Here is a 23,338-nt window from a genome sequence, read left to right as displayed (position 1 = left end):
AAGATGCCAAGCAAAACTATTTGTTGAGTGAGTGAATAATGGGAGGGAAAGCTGCGTGAGACTGTGAGACCGAATGATGAAGGGCCTTGAGTGATAAGGTGCTGAGCTTGAATTTGATCTTATCAGCAACAAAAAGATAATTCAAAACATATATCCCAGCAGATCTCATTATTATGAGGTTTCCTTAACTCTATTACTGAGCCCCTTGAAAATGCTCCCTTCCCTTTAAAAGTTATTTCTGTTTCTTGGAGACGATCAGGCGACCATGGCCCTGCGTGTGCACGTGTGCAGCCCCCATTACCAGGGCACACTGGAGCCCTGGAGTCGCCCGCAGGCTGGGCCACGCTGTGCCCAGCAGATCAAGAGCAAACGCCACTCCTTCTCATTGGGTCTCACTGTCAGCGGGTCTGTGTTGCTCTCACCCCTGAGCTGATGAGCCTTGCAACGTCCGCTCTTGAATCTCTCCTCCTTGCCCTCCTCCTTTCCCTCGGAGCCAAATACCAATCTCCAGGACAGACATCACGATGTCTCCCCCAAGCCTACCCACAGCATTGGGTGCCCTTCCTCCCCTGCCCTCCTCCCGTGTGGCCATCTCCCACCCAATTCCGTAATCATCCCGCTTGACACAGGCCTGTTTTTCACGTTTGACTGTTTCAGTTTTCCCAAGAGCAGATGCTTTTACAGGCGCAAAGGCGGGTAGTGGTTATCTGGTCCAAACCTTTCATTTTACAGATGAGGAAACGGAGGCTCGGGAAAGGGAAAGCGACTCACCCAACTTTAAACAGCCCATCTGAGCCCGCCTGATTCCTGGCCCACACTCTTCCCCTTGGTATCTGAGCAGGAAGGTGGCGCCATCCTGCCAAGGTGGCGGGGTGATGAGAGGCGCCACAGACTTAGCAGCGAGCCGGTTGAAGTGAAGAGACCCCTCGGGCCCTGCTGCCACAGGGCAGGGTGTTGCGGCTGGCAGCAGAAGGGGGGGAGGCAGTCGGAAGGGTGTCTCAAAGGAGAAGTACAGTGGGACTTGCTGCCTGAGTGGACTGTGCGGGCCGAAGAGGAGGGCCAATCAAATACGTGTCTGCTTCCAGGGGCTGCGCTAGGCCCTGTGCTCGCGCTACAGAAAGGCAGCCGCGCCCCTGCCATTGTTGAACTTACTGCACATGCTTGAGGACAACACAATGAAAGAAAATAAGGAAGAGAATTTACAGGGAGGAGGAGGGTGGGCAAATGGGGGAAGGGGACAAAAGGGACTGACTTCCAGTTAAAATATAAGTAAGTCACGGGGATGTAACGTACAACATGCGTTTCACTGCATCAGAAGTGTGTCCATGAGTCTTGGGCTGAGAGCCCAGGGTCCCAGTCCACAGTTCCCCGGGCTGGCATTCTGAGGGATCCTGGCCACCACTCTAGGTAGACAACCTAGAGACTCCTGTCCGGTTGAGAACTGTCCATGGGTGGCCCCCAGATGAACCTCAGGAGGGTGCACATAACACTGGGAACGAGCCAAACCGGCAGCCCCACACAGAGGAAGTTTCCAGAAGGATGAGAAACTTGGGTCTGTGCTTACTCTCTGATTCCTGCAGCCTTTTTCCGGGGGTTAGTTCAATGAGGCAGAGTTTTCTTCCAGACAAAAAGGCACATGTGATCTGGCCTGAATGTGGCTCAGCACCAGAGCTCCTGGCCCCGGGAGCTGGCTGCCTATTTATGCGACAGCTTGTGTCTCTTCTCTGTTCACTGGATGCACCCCAGTCACACTGGACCAGTACTACATGCACAGAGAGACCACTGGATGGACAAGGGGAAACAACTGGCCATATGACATTAGTTTCTACTTTAGAGTCCTCATTTTTTAAACTGGAGTCATTTAAACTCCATTTTTCAGAATGTGGCGCCCTTCAGATGAGCCCCTCCAAGGTCATCACCCACGGCCCTTGGCATCAGTGCCTGAAGAGTACATTATACTTCTTAAACGATGAGCTATGGGTCGTGCTACTCTCCTCCCCCTTCCTTCTCCTTAGCTCTGTGAAACCTGTCGTCATCCTGTGACAACAGGCGGACATATTGCCGTTCACACTTCCAGTGACATTGTGGGGCTGCTAAACATCACACAAGAGCAGGAGCAGAAATGGTGAAGTGGAGCTGCGTCCCAGCTGGGCCACAAATGAGCCAGGTGATTTGGAGGAAATCCCATCCCCTCCTCAACCCTGCTATCTTCCCCTCGAAGGGAGGGGCTGACAGCGCTTGCCAGCCTCCGCTTCTGCCAGTCTGCGTGCTCTAGCATGCTTTGACTCCAGCTCACCAAGGTTTATCGTAACCCACTGCCTCTCAGAGGTGTCACTGACACGTCAGGTTTACAAGTGGGTGAAAGCTTGGAAGCTGGAGGCTAGAACTGAGAACACTGCCTCATAACTCTCTGCCTCCACATCAAGTCACCCACCTGCTGAAGGAGTTTAACCAAAGAGGAACCTTCTGATTGCCAGTGTAGGGAGGGAATCTGAAAACACCATTTCCATCCTCTCTGCATTTCAGAGTGATCTAGAGCACCGGTAGGAAAGTCACTTAGGAGATCAACTCTGGGGAAAAAAATGGTTCATCTTATATATTGGGTGCACTGAGAGCAAACTTTGCTGTAATTTTGTAGCTAAAATGGCACTTTGGTGGCTGGGCCTTCGGTAGGAGAGCAACCAGGGCCCCCATCATAGGCCTACAGATGATCAGAAACGAGAAGCCAAATGATGCCAACAGAAAAGGCATCCAGTGACAAGACACAGGGTGTCGTGTGAAATCAGCTTCAATGTCTCCTGGAATCTGTAGGCCTCGGCAGTGGAGGTGAGGATCCTGAATCTCTAGGGGTGAAGATGGTGCTGGCGTTCAGGGAGGACCTCCTGCTCCGCACACCTCAGCCTGGCCAAGTTTTTGTCGACCAGCATGTCTGAAGGGTCCTGAAAAGAAAAGTCAGGAATTCTACGGCAGACCTAACAGCAGAAGGGAAACTTCCTCGGGGCCTGGGAATGTGCCAAAACTCAAGAGTTAAAGCAGCAGATTCACATGCAAGGCATGGCCTGACCTGCAGGGTGGGGGGGCGACGGGCATTAAGCCAGCAGCTGCTTGCCCCTCTGGAAGCAGAGTCTGGGCAGAGGTTGCTGGGAAGCACAGCCTGCCCATGGCAACATGAGAAACAGGAGGCAAGATGCTCCTGTGGCTAATTCGTGCGGCTCTTCCTTTGAAGCCTGGGGGGAAAACCTAGAGTGTGAGACGCCAGGTGGTGCAGCAAGGGAGAAAGATAGTGAAACACCATCACAGAGAAAATGAGAGGATGGCACAGACACTGGGCAGGGCAAGGGAAGGGGCCACGGCAGGGTGGGAAGCACGAGGCTCCGGCTGCAGGCAGAGACGGCAGCCAGGCCTCCTGGGGAAGCAGTCATGGGGTGGACTGGGAGGCACCCCCAGCGATCTGAGGGCCGCCATTCATCCTCAACACCTGGGAGGATGCCTCGAGGTACCAGCAACACGCGGGGTTCTGAAGTTCCATGGATGAGCAAAACTGACATAGTGCCTGCTCAGCTGGAGGTACAGCCTAGTGATGGTCAGTGGTGTCCCTCCCTAAACCAGGCAGCCTGGACCCTGGTGTCCTGCGCTGTGGAGGGTGGAGGGCAGGAAGAAGCATGACCCAGCTGCTTTCACGTTCTAAGAAGCGTCACCATCGTCAAGAAAGCAGGGATCTGAGAAGAAATTGAGGTGGGGACAGAAAAAGTGGGGGCTCAGAGAAGACGGTGCCTGGGCAGGAAGGTTTGCACAGAGGAGGAGGTGGCAGGATGAGGGCACCCATGGGGACCAGACAGCAAGAGCTCTTCCAAGCCTGATCCCAGCTCAGTCTTCCCTCCCCAGGAGAGGAAAAATGAAGGGAAGAAAGAGATCTCAGGACGGGAATGACGCAAATAAGAAGGGAAGCAGCCCATTGCTGTCTTTCCACACCTTTTGGAAAGTTCCTGAAGGAGGAACACTTAGGAGTCGCTCTCCTAACCCCAGCCAGCCGCTGCTGAATGAGAATCACCGCCGAGGCAGGATGGGCACTGCAAACAGGAGGGATGGGGCCCATGGCGTGCCCTGTGGCACTGTCAGGTTGGCAGTGAGCAAACTGTGCTAGGCTTAGTCACAGCTCCATGCTGCCACACGCTTAGTGGGATAAACCGGACGGTGTCATTTCTGGGAAGGCCTCTGGTCCAGAAGGATCCCCCACTCTCTGAAAAGCCGGCATCTGGAGATTTGCTCATCTGAGCAAGACAGTGTCCTTGAGGGGTTCGAGCCGCAGATGATCTGACAGCCCAACCTCCACGGAAATTCATTGTAGAGTCTCCCTTCCTCACCCTCTACCCCAGCTGCAGCAAGGAAGTGGGTGTTGTGAGCAGGGCACCTAGAGGGGAGACCAGTATTTACCTCTTACACTGTGGACACAGCAGGAAGGCCAGTGCAGAGAGCCCAAGAGCCGGGCTCTGGGTCAGCCAGGCCTGGACTCCGGGGGCCTGGGGAGGGAGGAGGGAGGGCAGGGAAGGCTCTAAGGAAAGGCTGGGATTTCTGAGAGGCTAACTGGGCTCTGTGAGCAGCTTGAGTGTCTTTGAAGGAATCATAGGAAATCCCAAGGCTCCCAGATCACTTTCTTGGACTCATATTCTTAACTCATATATTTTTTAATAGAAATTCTTCAAATAAGAGAAATGTGCTCCCTTCTCTCAATGATTATATAAAATAAAGACATCCTCAGTCAAGGTAGTTTTTGTTGTGCCCTGCTTATATGGCCTCATCAAGGCCAGGCCAAGGGGCACCTGTGCGAGGCAGGTTTCTATAGCCACGGCACTGTTGCTATTAGAAAGAAATATCAGACAATATACAGTCCTCATCATGTCAGATGGATTTTTCCTGGAACCGACCATATTCACACAAAACCACCAGCCATCCAGTCATGTTGGCACTGGCCACTTTCTCCACCTCTCAGGTGAAGCCTGAAAAAGCATCTTTCCAATTTAGGTTCCCCCAGCGATGCACCTTGTCACTCCCCACACACCATCCTCCTTCCTTAGAGATGTATCATTCCAGTGTATGCTGAGATCCCATAAAGGAACATAGGCCCGAGAATGAGACTGCCCAATTTCACATTTCTACCAGTAACTATCTGCCTGAGTGACCTTAGCTGAGCTATTCAACCTCATTAAACCACAGTTTCTTTGTAAAATGGGGATATTATAATGAGTCATGTAACTCTTAATGTTACCGATGATAATTCGATTGTATGTAAATGGCTTAGCACAGAGCCTGGCTCAAACCAGGAGCCCAATATGAGTAAATTCTATTATAATTATAGGAAAACATTAAAACATTTGGAGCTAAAGAAAATACTTTCTCACTTGACCACCATCACATGTATGTGTGCGTGTGTACTTCAATTTCTTTGAGACACAGTGAACTTCGTAGGGAAAGTACTTTAGAGATAGTCAATCATCCCATCAACCACCGTACCATTTTGTCTTCTTTGGTTCAGCAAAGTTTATTCTTTGTTTATATTTATGAGATCCTCTACTGAATTCCAGGGCATTGTTTGCTAGAGTGGATTTTAAGCGCACTCTTCAATCTGTCATGATTCTGACAGGTCTGGAAAGCAGAGAGAAAAAAGAAAGACATGCCATCCAGACTTAGGCTGAAGGAAAAGAAGACAATTGTGCCAAGACTAACTGGACTGGGAGCTCTCTCTGCCTTTTTCCATTGCTATGTTAGTACTCTAGCGACCAAATCTTTGACAACCTCTTTAGTCATCCTTTTTTTTTAATTTAGAAACTGAGTAATTAAATAAGATAACCTCCAGGATTGTTGCTGCCAAGAGCTATGAGATGGTTACTGTATAAAATGTGGAGAGGCCTGAGAGTTGACTCCTGCTATATAAATTAATGGATAAGAATTGAGTAAAGAGGACAGGAAAGAGCATTTTTGACATCAGGACCCAACCTGCAGGGACAAAAATAAAAAAAGAGCAATGATTTGGAGAAAAGTTTGTAGTAACTCTGGTTAAAGTATTAATGTTAGAAAGCTAGATTATGTAAAGTGGAAGACCCAGAACACCAAGCCATTGATGGGTATTTGACAAGCATGTGGCAGCCATTTGAGTACCCTGAGCAGGGGAGTGTAATGTCCCATCAAAGGCCTCACCAAAAATAACGGGCATAATTTCAGCATAATTGAAAACCACTGGCCAGAAGTTGGCAAAGCCAATATTTTGCAAATTTGGGGTTCTCATTAAAATATAAAATCCCAATATTCAGGAGAGAAGAGATTCGTAATCAATTCAGGTGTGTCTATATAACGCCACAAGAGGACAAAGGGAACATTCAGGTGACCCCATTTTCATATGGATTATATGAATGGACTCCAACTTATTTTTAAATTCAGGCAAGACAATTTACATTTGTCAATTCAGCTTCAATTTCATGTTTTCATTATTGACAGCGTCACAGCGGACATCAAGTGATGTTTTATCCCTGAGAACGGTACAACCTTACCCACTGGGTTCATTCCTGCAGTTGATGTTGCACATGGGGACCAAGTGAGAATGGCCTTTGAGGCCCTTGCAGAGGTTACAGTCACAGGGTTAGTGGGTCAAATGTGAGAGAAACAAATGCATTGAGGATCACTGGAAACTTTTTAAAGATATGCAAGGACGTTTGTTGCTTTGATTGCTTTCCTAGCCAATCGGTTTGAATCTGTGTGTTTTCTTCCAGGGTCTTTCTTCCCTGACTTCAAGCCCTCAGAAACAGTTTTTAAAATAGCATTTTGGCTCGGATACCTGAACAGCTGCATCAACCCCATTATATACCCGTGCTCCAGTCAAGAGTTTAAAAAGGCCTTCCAGAATGTCCTGAGAATCCAGTGTCTGCGCAGAAAGCAGTCTTCCAAACATGCCCTGGGCTATACCCTGCACCCTCCCAGCCAGGCCCTGGAGGGGCAGCACAAGGACCTGGTGCGCATTCCAGTGCGATCGGGAGAGACCTTCTATAAGATCTCCAAGACGGAGGGGGTCTGTGAGTGGAAATTTCTCTCTTCCGTGCCCCGTGAATCTGCCAGAATCACAGTTGCCAAGGACCAGTCAGCCTGCACCACAGCCCGGGTGAGAAGTAAAAGCTTTCTGCAGGTCTGCTGCTGCATGGGGCCCTCGACCCCCAGCCATGGAGAGAACCATCAAGTTCCAACCATTAAGATCCACACCATCTCCCTCAGTGAGACTGGGGAGGAAGTCTAGAGGACAGGAAAGGTCAGAAGGAGGGGGGAATGACCTTAGGCACCACTCCCCTTCCCACTCGGAAGGCCAGGCCACTTTCCTGGATGACAAGACAGAACCACCAAAGGAGGCCCATCTGGGAATGGGGCGGGGGAGGGGACCCGACCCTGGCGGTGGGGAGGCTCGGGGAAGGAGGAAGATGTCACACAGCCATCCCGTTCACGGTGATGATAAACAGCATGTCCTTGAGGTTAACGCTCTCGTGGTCACCCTCAGAGCGTTCCACGTCTGGCCCTCGCAACGAAAACCACCATGGGAAACAGATTTTCATACACAATCCAGAAGACTATAAATATAGGATTATGATTTCATCATGAATATTTTGAGCACACGCTCTAAGTTTGGAGCTATTTCTTGATGGAGTGAGGGGATTTTATTTGCAGGCTGAGCTCACTGACAGCCACATTGGATATTTACGAGGAGAGGGCCTGGACAGGGAGGGCCTTAAGATGGTGGCCAGTATCCAGGCACGTTATTTTTAGAGCAAGTTTTAAACTCCGCCATTTCTGTGCGTCCGGTTTCTTAGTCGGGTGAAACTTGACAGAGAGATTTACCTTTTGCTGCAGTTTGACCAGGTACTGCTCCTGATTCGCTAAGGATGAGGGTGAGGGGCATTCGTTATATCGTGAACTCTCAGAGGCCCATCCTCTATGCACGTGTCTAGGGAACTTTGAAAAAAACTAGTCAGGCAGAGGATGCTTTTCTTAATGGCATACAGTACTGTCATTTCTTCAACTTAGCCACTAGGGACAAAATCCCATTTAGTGGTGTCAAGATCAGATGGAGGACGGCGTCTCGTGTGACATATTTAAGGATCAAGAGATTGAGGTGGGGTGGGTGCTAATTTCATGCTAATACAGAGGCTGCAAAATTACTCCACAGCCTTTTTGACGTGGCCTAGAAAGGCCTTTCTTGGCAAATCCACTTACCTTTTCCATACCTTTTTCCATTATGAAAATCTAGAGCTTGTAATATATTGAAAGGGACATCTTGAATTCCATCTTTTTCTTAGCTGCTTCACTATTGCCTAACAAATGAGGTTCAAGGTCTCAAATGCATGTGTAGCATGCTGGAATGAGCGTTATGATACAGACATATCCTTCCTGAACTCTGAAAAATCCACGTGCTTAGCTTGGGAGGATACTGACTGGTATCCACTAAAGCAGGAGTCTGCAACGGTTTTAGACAGAAGCCCTTTTATTCTGGTAAAAGATCCAGTAACCCATTCACTTTATTCCCACTTTCCACAGGAACTTCGGGAATGTGCAGCTTTTTGCTTCATGTATACCAAATTTTGGTAAACCTTAATAACTCTTTGATAACATCTTTAGTAATAACTTTAGTGTATTATTAAAGATGAAGATGGTAACTATATGTAAAAATGTAAATATTTTTCACATTGCACAGTAAGAATTTAGATTAAGATCTATGTTTCTGGAATATTTCTTGCCTAGAATTACTGGCCTAAAACTACTGACTATTTCTGTGATCTCTTCCCATGATTTGGGTAGTTTCCTTTAAAAACTTCAAAGCAGATTGTAGCTGTTATTTAACCTTCACAGCAAAGATAGCGGCCCCATTATCCTTCCCTCTTCCCTTGCAGAAAAGTAAGAATTTCCTCAAATCCCTCAAAAAGGCTAAAATACCTTTGCACACTGCCGTGATGAGTATGTTTGCATGTAGAATTGAGTTTGTTCGTTTGTTGAGCCTGGACATAGAATATTAATGCTTTCTCAGCCCTTTCTGCAGAATGTATTCTTGTTGGCCAGATAGACACTCTGCCTGACATTCATAATATGGATTCTGGCATGAGATGTTGGCTGGATTTTTACACTCCACCGGTCTGTCTGTATGTTCCGTAACAGCTGTACCAGATGTGGGTATCCTATCATGGATGTAGGCATTGGGAAAGGACTTGAACATGCAAAGTTCGCTTCTCTTCTGTCCAGATAGTAAAGATAAGTTTCATTGTTGAGAAGAGCATCTTTCAAGATCTGAATTTTAAAAACCCCTATTTGCCAGACTCCCCTTACATGAAAAGCATCCCAGTGAAAAGAACGGTAGTAGTTTTCCTTCAGCAAAATCGGGCTCCATGTTTGAAATGATCTCTAAACACCTTTACAGGCAAGTTTAAATTTTAGATATTAGAAAGCTTAGGATCACCAGGGAGCTAGCAGGAATGCCACTTCTAATCAAAATAAACAACTAGAACATCTTTTGCTCATCAGATAAAAGCCATGACAATTGTATTCATGTGAAACTATCCATAAATAATTTTCTGCTACACTCTCCTCCAATCCCACCCCCACCAGAGAGGCAAACTTTAACATTTTCTTCCTTTTCCAAATAGGCTATTAAGTATAAACATGCCAATTTTACAAGAAATTGATAATGTCACCCAAGACTTAGGCAAAGTGGAATAAACAATATACAAGTTATTTTTCACTCATCCACAAAAATCTCTGTACCTTTGAGCGTGCCAAAAACTATCTAAAATTGTCACAGTTAAACAAATGATTGTCATGTTTATACTCACATGTTTACTGCTTCTATTTGGAGTTTGAAGAATTTACCCAGAGTAACAGTGGTCAAAATGTTTTCTCTAATGTGTTATAAAAAGCAGCTGCTTTGGGACTGTCTACACATCATGAAAAATCAACTTGACATGGGATAGGTGAAATTTGAGTTTCTTCTGCGAGCCAGATAAAATGCATTAACAGAGATCTCAAATATGTTTACTCAAAACTATCCCCAAACTATTACAAGGATTCCAGAAGAGAATTTTACTTGTCACCTTTCTTTCCTTTGCCTCTGTCGTGTCTTATCCAAGACCACCCTGCCTGTAATCAGTGTGTGCTGACACTCTCTCACCATCAGCTTGGGTTGACCCATCCATGGTAGGCAATAATATTTGAGTACCTAAATATATTCTTAAGGCTTTTTTTGTTGGGTTCTACTGTGTACCAGGCATCAGCAGGGCATTTTACACCCATTGTCTCTAAACCTCATAGCAATTATACATTTTAAGGTAAAAATATGACAGGATTGAAGACTCACTCAAGGCCAAGGAGGAGCGATGATCCAGACGTGGGTGTCCCTGACGCTGAAGTCGGCAGCACCCCTGCGTCATAAATGGGAGAGTCACCCAGTTAGGACTGGGTTTCCTGAAGACACTAAGCCATACCAGCCCGCCAAATCTCCCTCCTAAGTCAAGCCCAAGAGCAGGCCTCCAATTCTATCAGACCACACCACGGTTTCAGGGGATAATGGCCTAGAATGCCACTCAGGGCTTGCCAGAAGGATCAATTTTTTTAGATTGGGAGAAAATGGACATAAAAAGAGAATATAGAAGAAAGAGGCTGCTTTGACCTAGAACAGCGAGCAAGACACAGTTGTGGATATGAAACACATTGTGTAGTACGTTCAAGTTATTGACTACCACCCACAGTTAATCAGCACACTTCCAGGAAGCATATCCCTTTTCAAAATAATTAAAACCAGATACCACGTCACTCTCACCTTGTATTCCAACATGATTTTTTTTTTTAGTTGTAGAAACAGAGAGAAGGAATGATAGGTGTTTCACGGGGAGTTACACAGAGCCCAGAGATGTGTGAAATGTGAATTTCATGTCTCAGCATGGGGAAACGGTTTGGAATGCTGAGCTCCAGGCAGCCAGAGACCTAGACCATCTGAAAAACGAAGAATCGGTTGGCAGCTGTGGCTTCTTATTAGAGGGCGTGCAAGTGCTCCTGGATTTCCTTTTGCAGTGGAAGCCTTATGTGCCAAGCATCTTGATTGCCCGCACCCCTAAAAGCAAACCAGCACGCAGACCTTCCAGCCAGGAGGCTTCATGGTGTGGCCTGGGGGTAAGAACATTTCCAGAACTGTTTGCTGGGGGCAGGTGATTGCTCACTCTGTCATCACAGCGGCTTGATCACAGCTTGACAAACATTCCCACTTGCTTCTGGGGCTGGTTCCTCTCAGGTCCTCCTGCCTAAAGAGCTGCTGCCTCTGTCGTCTGATGATTTGTTGGCTTAATTAAGGGAAGAGCTCTGCTCATCCGCGAAGGGAAGAGGGAGCCCGAGCGCACGGAACGTAAGCACTGCAAGCAAAACCAGGGTGACTAACACGAAGGCAGAGGCATCAGAGGTACGCTGAGTTGCTACTCTGATTCCTTTTCACACCACTAGGACTTTAAACCATGAAACCACCTGCATACAGCTCCAGTCGAACCCAGCTGGAATGCTGATGGCACGTGCTCCTTGCCTTTGAACCGTGCCATGGAGCAGGGCTGAGCTCAGGCAGCTGTGAGGTCCACTGTGTTCCAGGAGCAATGGCAGCAGTGGCCTCCTGGCCCTCCCAAGTCCCTGCAAGATGAGTGAGTGGAGATGCCGGTGGGGCCAGCATGGCACAAGCAAGCTAGGATTTCAGCAGAGGACACCTGGGCCCTTGCCAGTGCTCTGATCAGCATTACTTCATCCGTGCCCCCCAGACCCACATGCCCAGGGGCTGAGGATGGACCTTATCTGCTCTGCGCAGGAAAATGGACTTTCTTCTTTGCTACTGCAGTGTGGATCACCGAGTCTCCCACCGGAAAGGAAGGTTCAGGCAGTGGGGACAACAGTGCTGAGGAGAAGGGGAAAGACTCACCACAGACATTGCTCAAAGCAGAATGGACGGGTTGGTAATATTTTGCTGCAACTGATAAGCAAGAAACTGCTCTAGAGCTGGTTGCTTATTCAATTCTGAAGACAAAATAATTATCATGCCTTTCTGTGTGTCTCAGGAGTTATTATATCATGTTCCCTCCATATCACAGTCAACATAGCCACAATATAAGCTGGAAATTATTATTCCTGAACTATGAGAAATACAGATGGAATCAGGTAAAGCAATCAAAGAGCAAATTTACACTGTATTTGGAGAAAAAAATAATTAAGGTGCTGACCTATTAAAAAGTCTGGGTGCCCTAGGGGCTTGAATAGAAAAGAAGCTGGGACAGCAAATCCCAACAGTGTTAGTATCTCCTTCCGCATGTGTAGGACTTGATACTTGTCAAACTGATTTTGCCTAATTCAAATCACTGCTGTGAGGTAGAAAGAGAGGAACAGATTATAATCTGTACTTAGGATTTCAAGAAATGATAAGGGATAGGGAGAGATTTAAGGATTCTTTGAATAACCCAAATCCAGCCTCTGATTCCTTTTTCCGTGACGCCTTCTGTAACCCCAAGGTCTGCCGTGTTGCTTGAGACCCTGACTTTCATATTTCACTCGTTCGTCTCTGGTCCATGTTCCCAGCTCTGTCTGCACCTCCTTTCCGGTCATATCTCTGCCGTTGGCTGGGCAGCACAAGTCTGTTCCAGAGACTGAGTGCATATCTGTCTATGCTTCTCTCCTTGGCTAAAAGGCAAGCAGATGTAATTCTTTTCTTTCTCCTTAGATAGGCAGCAGCAGAGCTAAGGAAATAAGCAGAGCAGAGGGCTTTTGGCTGTCTCAAAGGGGTGACTTGTAAGGCAAAGCCATCAGTGTTTGACACCTTAAGGACCCCAGGAAAGCGCACGTCCCATAGGGAGTTCCAGAGCGCCCCTTCCCGGCGGGCCTGAGCAGTGTTTGTCATCCTGATTGTCATGGTCAGCGAGCTGCTCACTTCTTGTCCGGCACCAGGCCTTGCATTTGGCATGAAAAATACAGAAGGGCACACACTGTCCCCAGCTTGCCAGCTGAGTGTGTTCCAAGCTCATCTGTGCGTTCCAGGTCAAGGATGCCAGTTTCCAAGGGGCATTGTTATAAATGGGGGAGGGGAAGATGTTCCCAGATGAACCAGAAAATAAAAATCTATTTAATGTACACCTGGGGTTGACAAAATTTTTCTGTAAATGGCTATTTGCGGGCCATATGGTCTCTGTCATATACTCTTCTTTGCTTAACTTCTTTTTTTTTTTTTTGGATAGCCCTCTAAAAATATAGAAACCATTCTTAGTTCACAGGCTGTAGAGAAAAAACAGGCCATGGGCCATACTTGCCATCCTTGTCCTATGCCATCACAAGCTTACAATGTCATGCAAATGACACTAAGCAGTGGATTTTGGTGTTTGACAAACAAGCACCTTTTTTTTTAATATGCCGTTGACACATCTCCACGTGACTATATTAATGGTCCCAGCCTGTGTGTGTCATTAGGCAAGGTGCCGAGTTCATACTCGGGAGGGCGCTGCCCCATACAACCAGCCTTGCATTTATTATCATCGCGATTTTCTGCACAAGCTTCGGGACAGAGAAGCACTGACCATCCCTCCCTCGGTCGCGTTCTGTAGAGCAGGCAGGTCAGTGACAGCCCAGGGGAGTCCAGGGGCTCTCTCAGCCCTTCCCCTCCTTGGCACAATCCTCCAATACAACCTGGCTGACTCCGAGCATAGCAACAAGTGCCACTGGACCAAGGCTGCGGTCCCCGCCCCCCTGAAGCCCGCTGAAGTGGAGGTCCCCGAGGCTTTTGGGGCACACTGGCTCTTCGGGAAGGCCTCCTGACCACCGCGCTCAGTGCCAGGGCATTTGAGGGCATGCCCCAGAGCTCACCAAGGTGTGGGGTACAGAAAGAGCTGCTGGATGGGGAAGACATCTTCCAAAAGGCAAATGCGAGCTTCCTGCAGGATTTCTTCTCTCCCCCTCACTCCTCATCCTTGTCCTTCTTTCCCTATTTTTCCTTTTTGTCTCAGTCTGTGGGGACACATAGGTGGCCTCCCTGGAAGGAAGAACCATATCTCTCTGAGCTGTGCTTCCTTCCCACCCTCTCTCCAGGCCTGATGGGCAGTGCGGGTGAAGGAGGGATGCAGCCCCGGTTGGAAGAAAGGTGTACACGTCCTGTGGCCTAGGACAGGGTGTCCCCAGCGTTGGGAGATGAGACTGCACAGCAGGGCTCAGGGGAGGGGGGAGGCAGGCATGGAATGGTCATGGGTGCAGAGCTGATATGGAAAGACCTGGAAATATGAAGAGTGATCAATAACACCGCCACTGCCTGCACTGGGCACAGACGGCAAGACCTGTGCCCCGCCATGCAGTGCTTCGCTTCTCTTCTCCTGTCCTCTGTCTTGATCCATCCCTTTCTCCCTCCAGCCTCCATTCCTTATCCCAGCCTCCCTCTCCATAATTCCACCCTCTACATCTTGCCAAATTTACAAGCACTAACGGCCCTGGGGTGGGTTCCCTTGCCCCAGAAGGTGCAGCTCCTGTGAGGACGCAGTGCTCCGTGAATAGCCCTGGGTGTCAAGGTGAGGCTTCCCTCAGCAACTTGGTCTGCCCCAAACCAGGCCTGACCCAGGCAGGAGCCCCGGCAGGAGGTGGCCCCTGGGGACAGGGCACTCCCCAGGCTCCTCCCCAAGAACAGTTACCCTCACCCCTACTGCTGCCTTCCTGTCCCAACGCTATTGGTTCTGAATGCAGGGCACAGAGATCATGGGCAGACACATTTTTGAAAAAGGCTGTTCGTCGGGAGTGGTTTCTGCGTTATTTCTATCCTCACCTGCAGATTTACCAGCCGCCGCTGCCCACTCTGTGACATTTCAAGTCTTTCCAACCCCAGAGAGGTCACCTCCTCCCTCTCTCCTTCATCCTTTGTCTTTGCGTCTGTTGTCTTCCCCTTTCCTGTCCCTCTTACGCCCTGGAGCCTTCCAGGCCTTGAATAATCCCAAAGTAAACTGGGTTTCATGTTTGCACTGAGCAGTGGTGAATCCCTCAGAAGGGGTATCCTCAGCAAACTGGTGGGCGGAAGGGTGCTCCTCCCTTTTGAGTGCTCCCGCTCCCCGCCCCTACCCACCAGCCCACCTGCTCCTGGTCTTGTTCACTGACAGCTCCTTGCCTGCATGATGTCCTTGCACCAGGACCCTTTCTCCTCCCGGCAGAGGGTCCTCTCCCACCCAGTGTGCTTTTGCTGACATAGCTCCAGGCATTTGTAGCCCGCCTGTCTCAGTGCGCTGTGGCTGCCGTAACAAAGAACCACTGGCCGGTGGCTTCAACAACAGACGTTTATACTCACAGTCTGGAGGCTGGAGGTCTGAGATGCCAGCAGGGCTGGCTTCTCCCGAGGCCTCTCTCCGTGGCTTGTGATGGCTGCCTTCTCCCTGCGCCCTCACATGGGTTTCGCTCAGCGTGTACCTGTGTCCTGATCGCCTCTTCTTATAAGAGTCCTATTGGATTATGGTGCATCTTAATGACCTCATTTCACCTTAATTACCTCTTTTAAGGCCCTATCTCCAAATACAGTTGCATTCTCAGGTCCTAGAAGCTAGGGCTTCAACACAGGAAATCTGGGGACACGTCAGCCCATAATTCTTCACTTCCTCTCTCTCCTTTCTACCCATAAAAATTTATCCACAATGCTTTCCCCAAATCAGAAGTTCAAATTCAGCCCTTTCTGATCACACTGTCCAGTTCCTAGCAATTGTCTATAAACTGTACCTGCCACCTGATTGTGCACTTTCCTGTGCTCTTTCTGTTGCTTTTTAAAATCTCTATTTTTTCACTTTAAATTGTGCTTTACACAGTTCCTGTACACATTCCGTCTTCTCAACTAGTAGAACTCCTGGAGGGCAGGAGCTGTCGCATCACTTAGATGCTGTCCTCAGCCCCTGCGTGATTGTACCTGAGGGCCGAGACGCCCTGAGCAGGCCAGCAGAGGGGGGCCAAGGAGGAACCAGGGGCGAGATCCCTCCACTAGTCCAGGCAGGGGCTGGGGGACCAGGAGCACGGGGACTCGGAAAGACCAGAGGACCCGCCAGGAAGGCTGAGGGAGTGAGTCAACAGCACTGGGCTTCTGAAAAGTTACAGTGAGATTCTCATCACGGCTCAGAGCAGGGGTTCCCAGGTTAGCCGCTGTCTGAAGCCAGGCAGGCACAGGATCCCCCAGAAGCCCTCGGCACCCACAAGGCAGAACGCCATCAGTGAGTGGGACGGACCCTGGACCCTGACAGCCAGGTGAGGCAGAGCAAGGTGGGATCAGGAGCCGACGGCAGAACCCAGTCCCGGGAGGTGGGTCACCAAGGAGCACCTTGAGGCTGTGCTTGCTGAAGGGCCCCAATCCCAAAGAAGGGTGAGTTAACACTATTTCAGTGACATCTGCCCTACGTCAGGATTAGCTCGGAAAATGGGTGTCAGCAAGTCTTCAGGGGGCTTTTCCTCTACTCAGTCCCAGAGCCTGTGAAAAAGTAGAGGAAAGGAAGCTACTCTGCCTTGTTGGGCATGAAGATGAGGCAGGCATTTTGATTCAGACTTTCTGAGGCACCCCCCGTAGTCCTGCCTAAGCCCCCAGCGGCTATAACGGTACCCGTGTCGCGGCTGCCTCCCGGGCCCCGCTGCCCGTCCTGCGCGGCCTTAGGGTGTCACAGCCTAGTCACCTTGCTTCTCTTAGAAATTCATCCCATTTCTGTGTCCTCAACCCACCCAGCCTTTTATTGTATACAAACTTCTTACCTGCACGGCGCCTCCCCGACAGCGTTAGAGTGATGTCTTCTCTTCTACCCGGTTCCTGCTGAGAAGCAAAGAGCATTTGGAAGACTCAGAACTGTCCTGCTTTCTGGGCGAGGAACAACGCCATCCCCACTGCCCCTCCCCAGGGACTCATACTGGAAGTGTTTCTGGTCCCACAGTAGCCATCACAGCGCAACAACCTTGTTTCTAGACTAATGTGGTTTGCCAGCTTCGGCCAATCTGGAAATGGCAGGAGGAAAAATCACATGAAAAGGCAGGTTCTCCAAAAGTATGAAATGTATATAAGTCAAAACCTTCCCAAAACAGGTCTGAATGAGTAGAACGATGGCTTATTAGATTTATCCACTAAGAAAAATGAAAACAGAAAACTCGTCTTCCTTCCCGCTCTGGCCCCCCTTTGGCTAAACTCAGCCCTGCCTTCATAATGAATGAATTTCGGCTCTGCAGCTGGTTATTTGAAGTCTCAGGGTGAGAAGGCCATGGCTCATCGACCAAAAGCCAAGGGACAAGATATTGCTTTTCTCTCCACGGCGCTTCCCCCGCCCAGCCCCATGTCGTAGCAGAGGTGACAGTTGTAAAGAGCAGGGGAAGAGGGAAGGTTAATGAATGTGCAGGCGCATGAGCAGGTTTGATCAAAAATAAGGATGCCCGAACTCAGTCTGAAAAAGGTACAGACAATGTATTTTTAAGAGTGAAACAAGCAACTACTACAAATACTTATTGCTGATTTTTCTACATGCTTTCTTAAGGGAGTTAAACATGTATTAGGAAGTAATGGAATAAAAAAGTGGGGTCCTGTGCTTGCTTTTGTCTCCACTTCCAGCAGCTCACCTGACCCTCTGCCTTCCTATTCCAAATGTCACACGTGACCCTGATACTTAAACTTCGGCTCGTGAGAGCTGGCATTCTACAACAGATTCTGCTTCAGCTTTTAAATTCTGAACCAAACACATGCTTTCTTCATCAGACATGGAGGGAGGAAAATAGCTACTGTATCTCTGGGGTATAATAAGTCCCAAGCAGTCCACTTTGCAGTCTTACCACACCTACTTAACCCAAAATCCAGACAACAAAATGAGTTTGCTCCATACAATGCACTGTGAGGAAGTAGGCAGAGCTGAAGTTTAAATAGTGAAAATCACATTTTAGGGCATCTCCCAGGTGCCAATCCCTTTGCACACTTTGATAAGGAAAAATACAAGTTTTATAGTCACATCTGCAAAAGAAATATTCTCACAGACAACCAGTACAGAGCTATGGGTGTGAGAATAAAAGTAGTGAAGTCAGTAGAGATTTAGGAATAAGAGAAAGACTGGAGAAAGCGGAGCCTTCTGAGTACCTGTTCCTGGGGTTCCCCCTGTGCAAGCCACTGGCTTGCTGAACCCTTGGTCTGACTTGACCAGCTCCACCCCAGAACCAATCATCAGAGGGGACTGGGGGTCCTTGTAAATGGTGGTCTGGGAAAGAGCCGTGGCCTTGGAGCTACAAGGTCTGGGCTTAATTTTAGGCCCCATCTCTATACCTAAGTGACCCTGGACAAGTCACGTGACCTCTCTTGGTCTCGTTTTCCTCACCTTAAAAATGGGGTCAGCAGATGAGATGGTGTCCATGAAAATGCCTCATGAGCTGATAAAACACAAAATCCTGGCAAGCTCCCAGTGAATGCTAGCAATCTTTCCTAGTATTCATTCCCCTCCCAAATGCTATCTAAATAAAGCATTATTACAAAGTAGATCACTTTTAAGGTATATTAAAGCACTGAAAACTCCACATGCAGGAAAAGACGGAATAAACCTCTCCTTTGCTACTCATCCTAGTTCGGGTTGCCGTTTCCAGAGGCTGGTTGTCAATTCAGGATACTAACTACTCTTTCCTTGGATAGGAAGTTACAGAACAGGTGCTGCACCATTGCTTAGGTGTGCTCATTCTCAAAGTTCGAGTGCTAGGCACCAAAATCCAAGTTTCAGTCATTTCTCCCCACCGCCATCCCTATGCTCTTTTCTTGGGGTTGGGAACATCCCCACCAGAACAGTTTATTTTTTAACTTTTAAACATTAGACTACTTTGTACTACTTTGAAGCTTTTCACCAAGTTCTTAGATCATGGGAAGCTGGAACAAGCAGATCTAGGGCTGGTGTTTGTAATTTTTCTTCAATTAACTACTTACTTGGGAACAGGAAGCATTTTGTTGTTATAGTCATTCTGTGAAAGGCACTCTAAGAATGTAATCATTATGTAAATGAGGTGTGTATGTTTATATAATTTATATACATCAGGAGAAACAGGAGTAATTTTGACCCCTGGGGGACAATAGAACACTTGAAGCAAAGCTTGGGTTTGTGATCATCTGAGGAAACAGGGCTGAGAACCGCTTTGCAGCCGCGACCCACAGGCAGTTTGGATTCCAGGCAGAATTCAAAGCCACATTAAGAGAGCACCTGTTCATAGACTCAGCTCGAATTTCAAGTTCTGCCAGGGAGAGCTTCAGCTTGTCTGGGGACCCCTTTCAATGATCTCCAGAACCCTTCTGGGCAGGTGGCTGGACAGGAGAAACTGACATTGCTAGCTCCACTCACCGTGACTGCCTGGGGCTGCAGCCATACCCCAAGGCCGTGCTTAGCAAGGGCCTGCCGCCCTCTCCCTGCCAAACGGTCTCTCCGTGACTCAGAATCTCAAACTTGTCCTAGACAGAGGGGAAAGCACTTCCGTGGATGAGGTTCTTGGTCCAACTCTGCTTTGTATAAACATCATGTATGGCTATTTCAGTCTTCTGGGATTTAAGAAGCTGGGCTGTGGCAGCGGTGAACGGGTTGGTGTTAGCCCAAATTTAGAAGAAGAGTTTTCTGTTCTTTCCAAGCTGGGAGAAGGAAGTATGAGAGCATCACCTCAGAGGGAGCAGAAGTGACCGGGCTGGGCAACAGGGAAATAAGAGTGGGCCTCAGTGTACAAAGAACCCAAAGTCTCAACTTGTTAAAATGGATACATTGGGTTTGGGGTAAGAATTCCTAATACAGACAGATAAAATTTTGGTCACATGAATGCATATGCCTAGTATAGTAAAAGTAGTATCATAATTCATTAAAAGCCAGTTGCCTTGTCTTCTGAGGGGACATACCCCCGTTGTATGAAACCAGCTTCATGTCTACCAGTGCTGTCCCCACCACCCAACACAGGGGACATCAGCCCAGCCCCCTTTCCTGCTACCCACTGTCTTTTGAATCCACCTCACGAGCTTGTACGTCTTTCTGCCACAGGGATTTGCCTCTGTATCAAGCACTCATCCGACTAAGACACAAATCTGACATATTATTGATGCTGCGGCAACAGTGATTTAAGGAGAGATTGTGAATATAAAGAGGAAGAGGAAAACAGGTTTGGGGAGCAAATAGCTCAATATTTTGAGAGTCAACTTAGTACAATTCTTAAAAATTAAACCCTGCAGTTTCCTGCTCCCTTCATGTCCCTTGGGTTTTATCACAGCCACAGAAGTAGAAGCCATAATGTGAAACAAAGTCACTTTCTCCCAAGGAAGAAGGTTGCCCACAGCAGCCCTTTCATTCGTTTATCTGATCAGTAAAATTCAGTGAGGGCTCCATGTACAGGTTCAGAGGTTGGAGAAGACAGTGGACACGTGGTCCCCGTCCTCACAGCCCCTACAGTTCATGGAGAGCACAAGAAAAGGGACAGTCGCTGTAGCGTGTGCAACACTGTGCTGTGCGTATTCATGCGGTAACGCGGCAGCTTGGTGAAGGGCACCCAAGCCAGCTCTCAGAGTTAGGCTTCCCAAATACAGTGGTCTTTAAATTGGACCCTGGAGGACAAAATGGGGTGGGGAACAGAGGGAATTGTTCCAAGCAAAAGGAATGAACCATTGCAAAGGCCCAGGGGCTGGTGAGCCTCCGGCATGTGCTGGGGTTGATGCCACCTCCCAGCTATCAAGGCTCATGGAAATCAGCCTTGCTTCCCATGGTGGCCACACGGCTTTGCAAACTTCATCTTTCACATTCCCTGCAAGAAAACCACGCCTTTCTTTTCACTCTTTTTGGAAGCCAGCGTGAACCAAGGAAGAGCCAGCAAGTGATGAATCCTCTCTCTTCGCGAGGCTTAGCACCGCCTTATAGTGGGATGGCCAAACAGGAAAAAAAAAAACCCTGTATCTTCTCATTGAGCAAATGAACATTTGTTGAACATGCAGCTGTTGATCCATAAGAATAATCAAGTGCTTTGGAAGGCTTAACAAGCCAATCTTACATGGTTTAAATCAGTATTTTCTAAAAATTGAGGAATTGTTTTTAGTACAAAAATCTTGTGCAGTGAGTTTTAAAAGAAAGAGTGTTTCCAACCAAAAGAAAAATGCAGAAAATAATTGGATCACTGCAGTCCCCCTGGGGGCCAGCTCTCCTGTCCTCTGTCATTGGGTTGATATCTTGCACTATATCAGGGTCCTGTTCTAGTCACACAGGCGGCCTGGTCGTTTATTCAAACAACATACAGCAGAGGGTGGGGGAAACAAACAAAAGGGGACGCCTTGGAGCTGTACGTCTACAACAACTAGCAATTAGGAAGGACTTGACCTGCTGGAGCTAAGGAAAACACATTTGGAGATTCATTTTGTCTGTAAAATTAAAATTGTATTTTAGTAAATAAAGCTGACATCATTAAACATGAACCCCATGATATTTCCTGGCTTATTGAAGCTCTTCTGCTTGTCTCCTCATTAAATCTGTTCCAGACACAAACACGGCATTTCCACATTGCCAGAGAAGAAAATGTGGACTGACTAGTTGATTTGAGTTGCTACGATTTTCCTATAACCTTTACAATGGTTGTGGCCAATGAAATCCCTATAAAGTACGATTTCCAATACGCAGTGTTTGTGAGCCATGCCCCCCCCCCTTCAGGTTTTGATATTCGATTCAGGGAGTTGCTGTTACTGCCCTTTTCCGCCTCGTAACAAACAAAATTTCATCTGAATCGCGCTGAGAGTTTGGTCTGTACTTTATGCTGTAAGAGGGAGAATTCTCTCCTAAGTCAGTTAAGTGTGTGTCTGTGTTTGAATTGTCATACTTGAATTTCCTGCAGCATTTTGATTTGATGCATATATATGACCCTCAGGCTGATTACAATGGCTTCTAAAGCTTTTAATTCCCTTTAAATGGATTCACTACCTTTGGAATGTGCTAAGTGTTTCTGAATTTTCTACATGCCATTTTTACAGGGCCATTTGTTTATGATGTGAAAGTGATGAACAATCATGTTGTTTTTTAAGAAAAGAAATGTATATATTACCAAGCAGGTGAATAAATTGTTGAAAATATACTTTGTGAGTCACACAGCCTGTTAAAGAGGAATTTATTTTGCTCAGTTAATAAAGTAACTGTTCAAATTATAAGCATTTATATTGTCCTTCTAACTATGGATGCCATAATATTTAACCATTGTTCAGTATTGATGGATGTTCTCAAATAAAATGTTTTAAGCCTCTTTTTTGACACATAAGTCCCTAGTTCTTTAATCATGATGTATTTTTAATATGTCCATTGAGAAACGGAGTAGGTGGCTCAGAAAAGTATAGTTGGTGTCTTTGGCTAAATCAGGAATTTAGTCGGCTACTTTGTTGCCAGATAGGGTAGATTGTCCATAAGACATGTTGGTTGGTGGCATTCAAGACACATCTAAGAGCCAAAATACAATAGCATCATTAGGTTCAGAGGCAGGGGAAGGTGTAGTGAAGTCAGACACCGGAAACATTGAATGCTTCAAGGCTGGATGTATTAGTGCCCTGAAACCTAGACAATAGGTTAGGAGGGTCAGTGGTCAGAGAAGGTTTATGAGCAACACAGTTCAAGGAGAGTTCTTCAGTGGAGATTCTTGGGGGACTGTGCTGTCAGAACCTGGAAGCCCCAGGTCTGCCCATTACCCATTACCTTATGGGACTCCTCGGGAACATGGTGTCATCACTGGGATAAGAACTCCGGAGTCAGATCATCACAGGCCTCAAATTCCTGCAACCACCTGCCTCCTACATGATCTCAAGCCAGTTATTTAACATCTCTGAATCTTAGTTTCCTCTTCTCGGAAATGGGGACAATTACTGTACATCACTCAAAGCATTGCCGGGGTAATAAAATAAGATGATGTCTATAAAATGTTTAGAAAAATTCCTGACATCTAGTTAGCAATCAGCAACTGTAGGTTGTTCTTTTTCCCATAGATCTTGCTGGTCTTGTGGCTGTCATGCTGGCCACCCACAACGATCAGCATCGCCTTCCTGGAGGGGAGGCTCGTTATGTTTCACCCAAAGCCCTTAGCATCTGGGTCAAGTGAATGTGCTACATCCCCTGTACTGACTGGGGTTTTGCCAAATGGTATTATGCCCTACAGATGCTCTGTGGGTCACAATCAAGTCTCAGTTGGTACGCCTATGGCTTCACTCCCAGGACCCCCCTGCCCCAGAAGATGGGGAGTGGAGAGCAGATGTGGGGTGGGACGTCATCCTGAGGTACATGGAAGTCTGCAATTGTTCAGGCGT

At 47.7% G+C, this 23,338-nt stretch overlaps 1 protein-coding gene across 2 annotated transcripts in view; it reads left to right on the top strand.

Annotated features, from left to right (window-relative positions):
• The window catches only part of ADRA1A (adrenoceptor alpha 1A), a 111,170-nt gene that overhangs the window by 61,126 nt on the left and 26,706 nt on the right, over positions 1-23,338 (top strand). Inside the window, exon 2 of one of the 2 annotated variants that reach the window (XM_017654415.3) lies at positions 6,765-22,289. The exons of the other annotated variant lie outside the window; for it this stretch is intronic. Coding sequence (XP_017509904.2) covers positions 6,765-7,282 — 518 coding nt within the window. The 3' untranslated portion in view covers positions 7,283-22,289. Of the gene's footprint in view, positions 1-6,764; positions 22,290-23,338 lie in introns of those variants that run through there. 2 annotated transcript variants of the gene reach the window in all.

This window comes from Manis javanica, chromosome 3 (assembly GCF_040802235.1).
Source record: "Manis javanica isolate MJ-LG chromosome 3, MJ_LKY, whole genome shotgun sequence".
In the NCBI taxonomy this organism is placed as follows: domain Eukaryota; kingdom Metazoa; phylum Chordata; class Mammalia; order Pholidota; family Manidae; genus Manis; species Manis javanica.
Note: the sequence above shows the minus strand (reverse complement) of the source record. Positions and strands in the feature narration are given on the sequence as shown.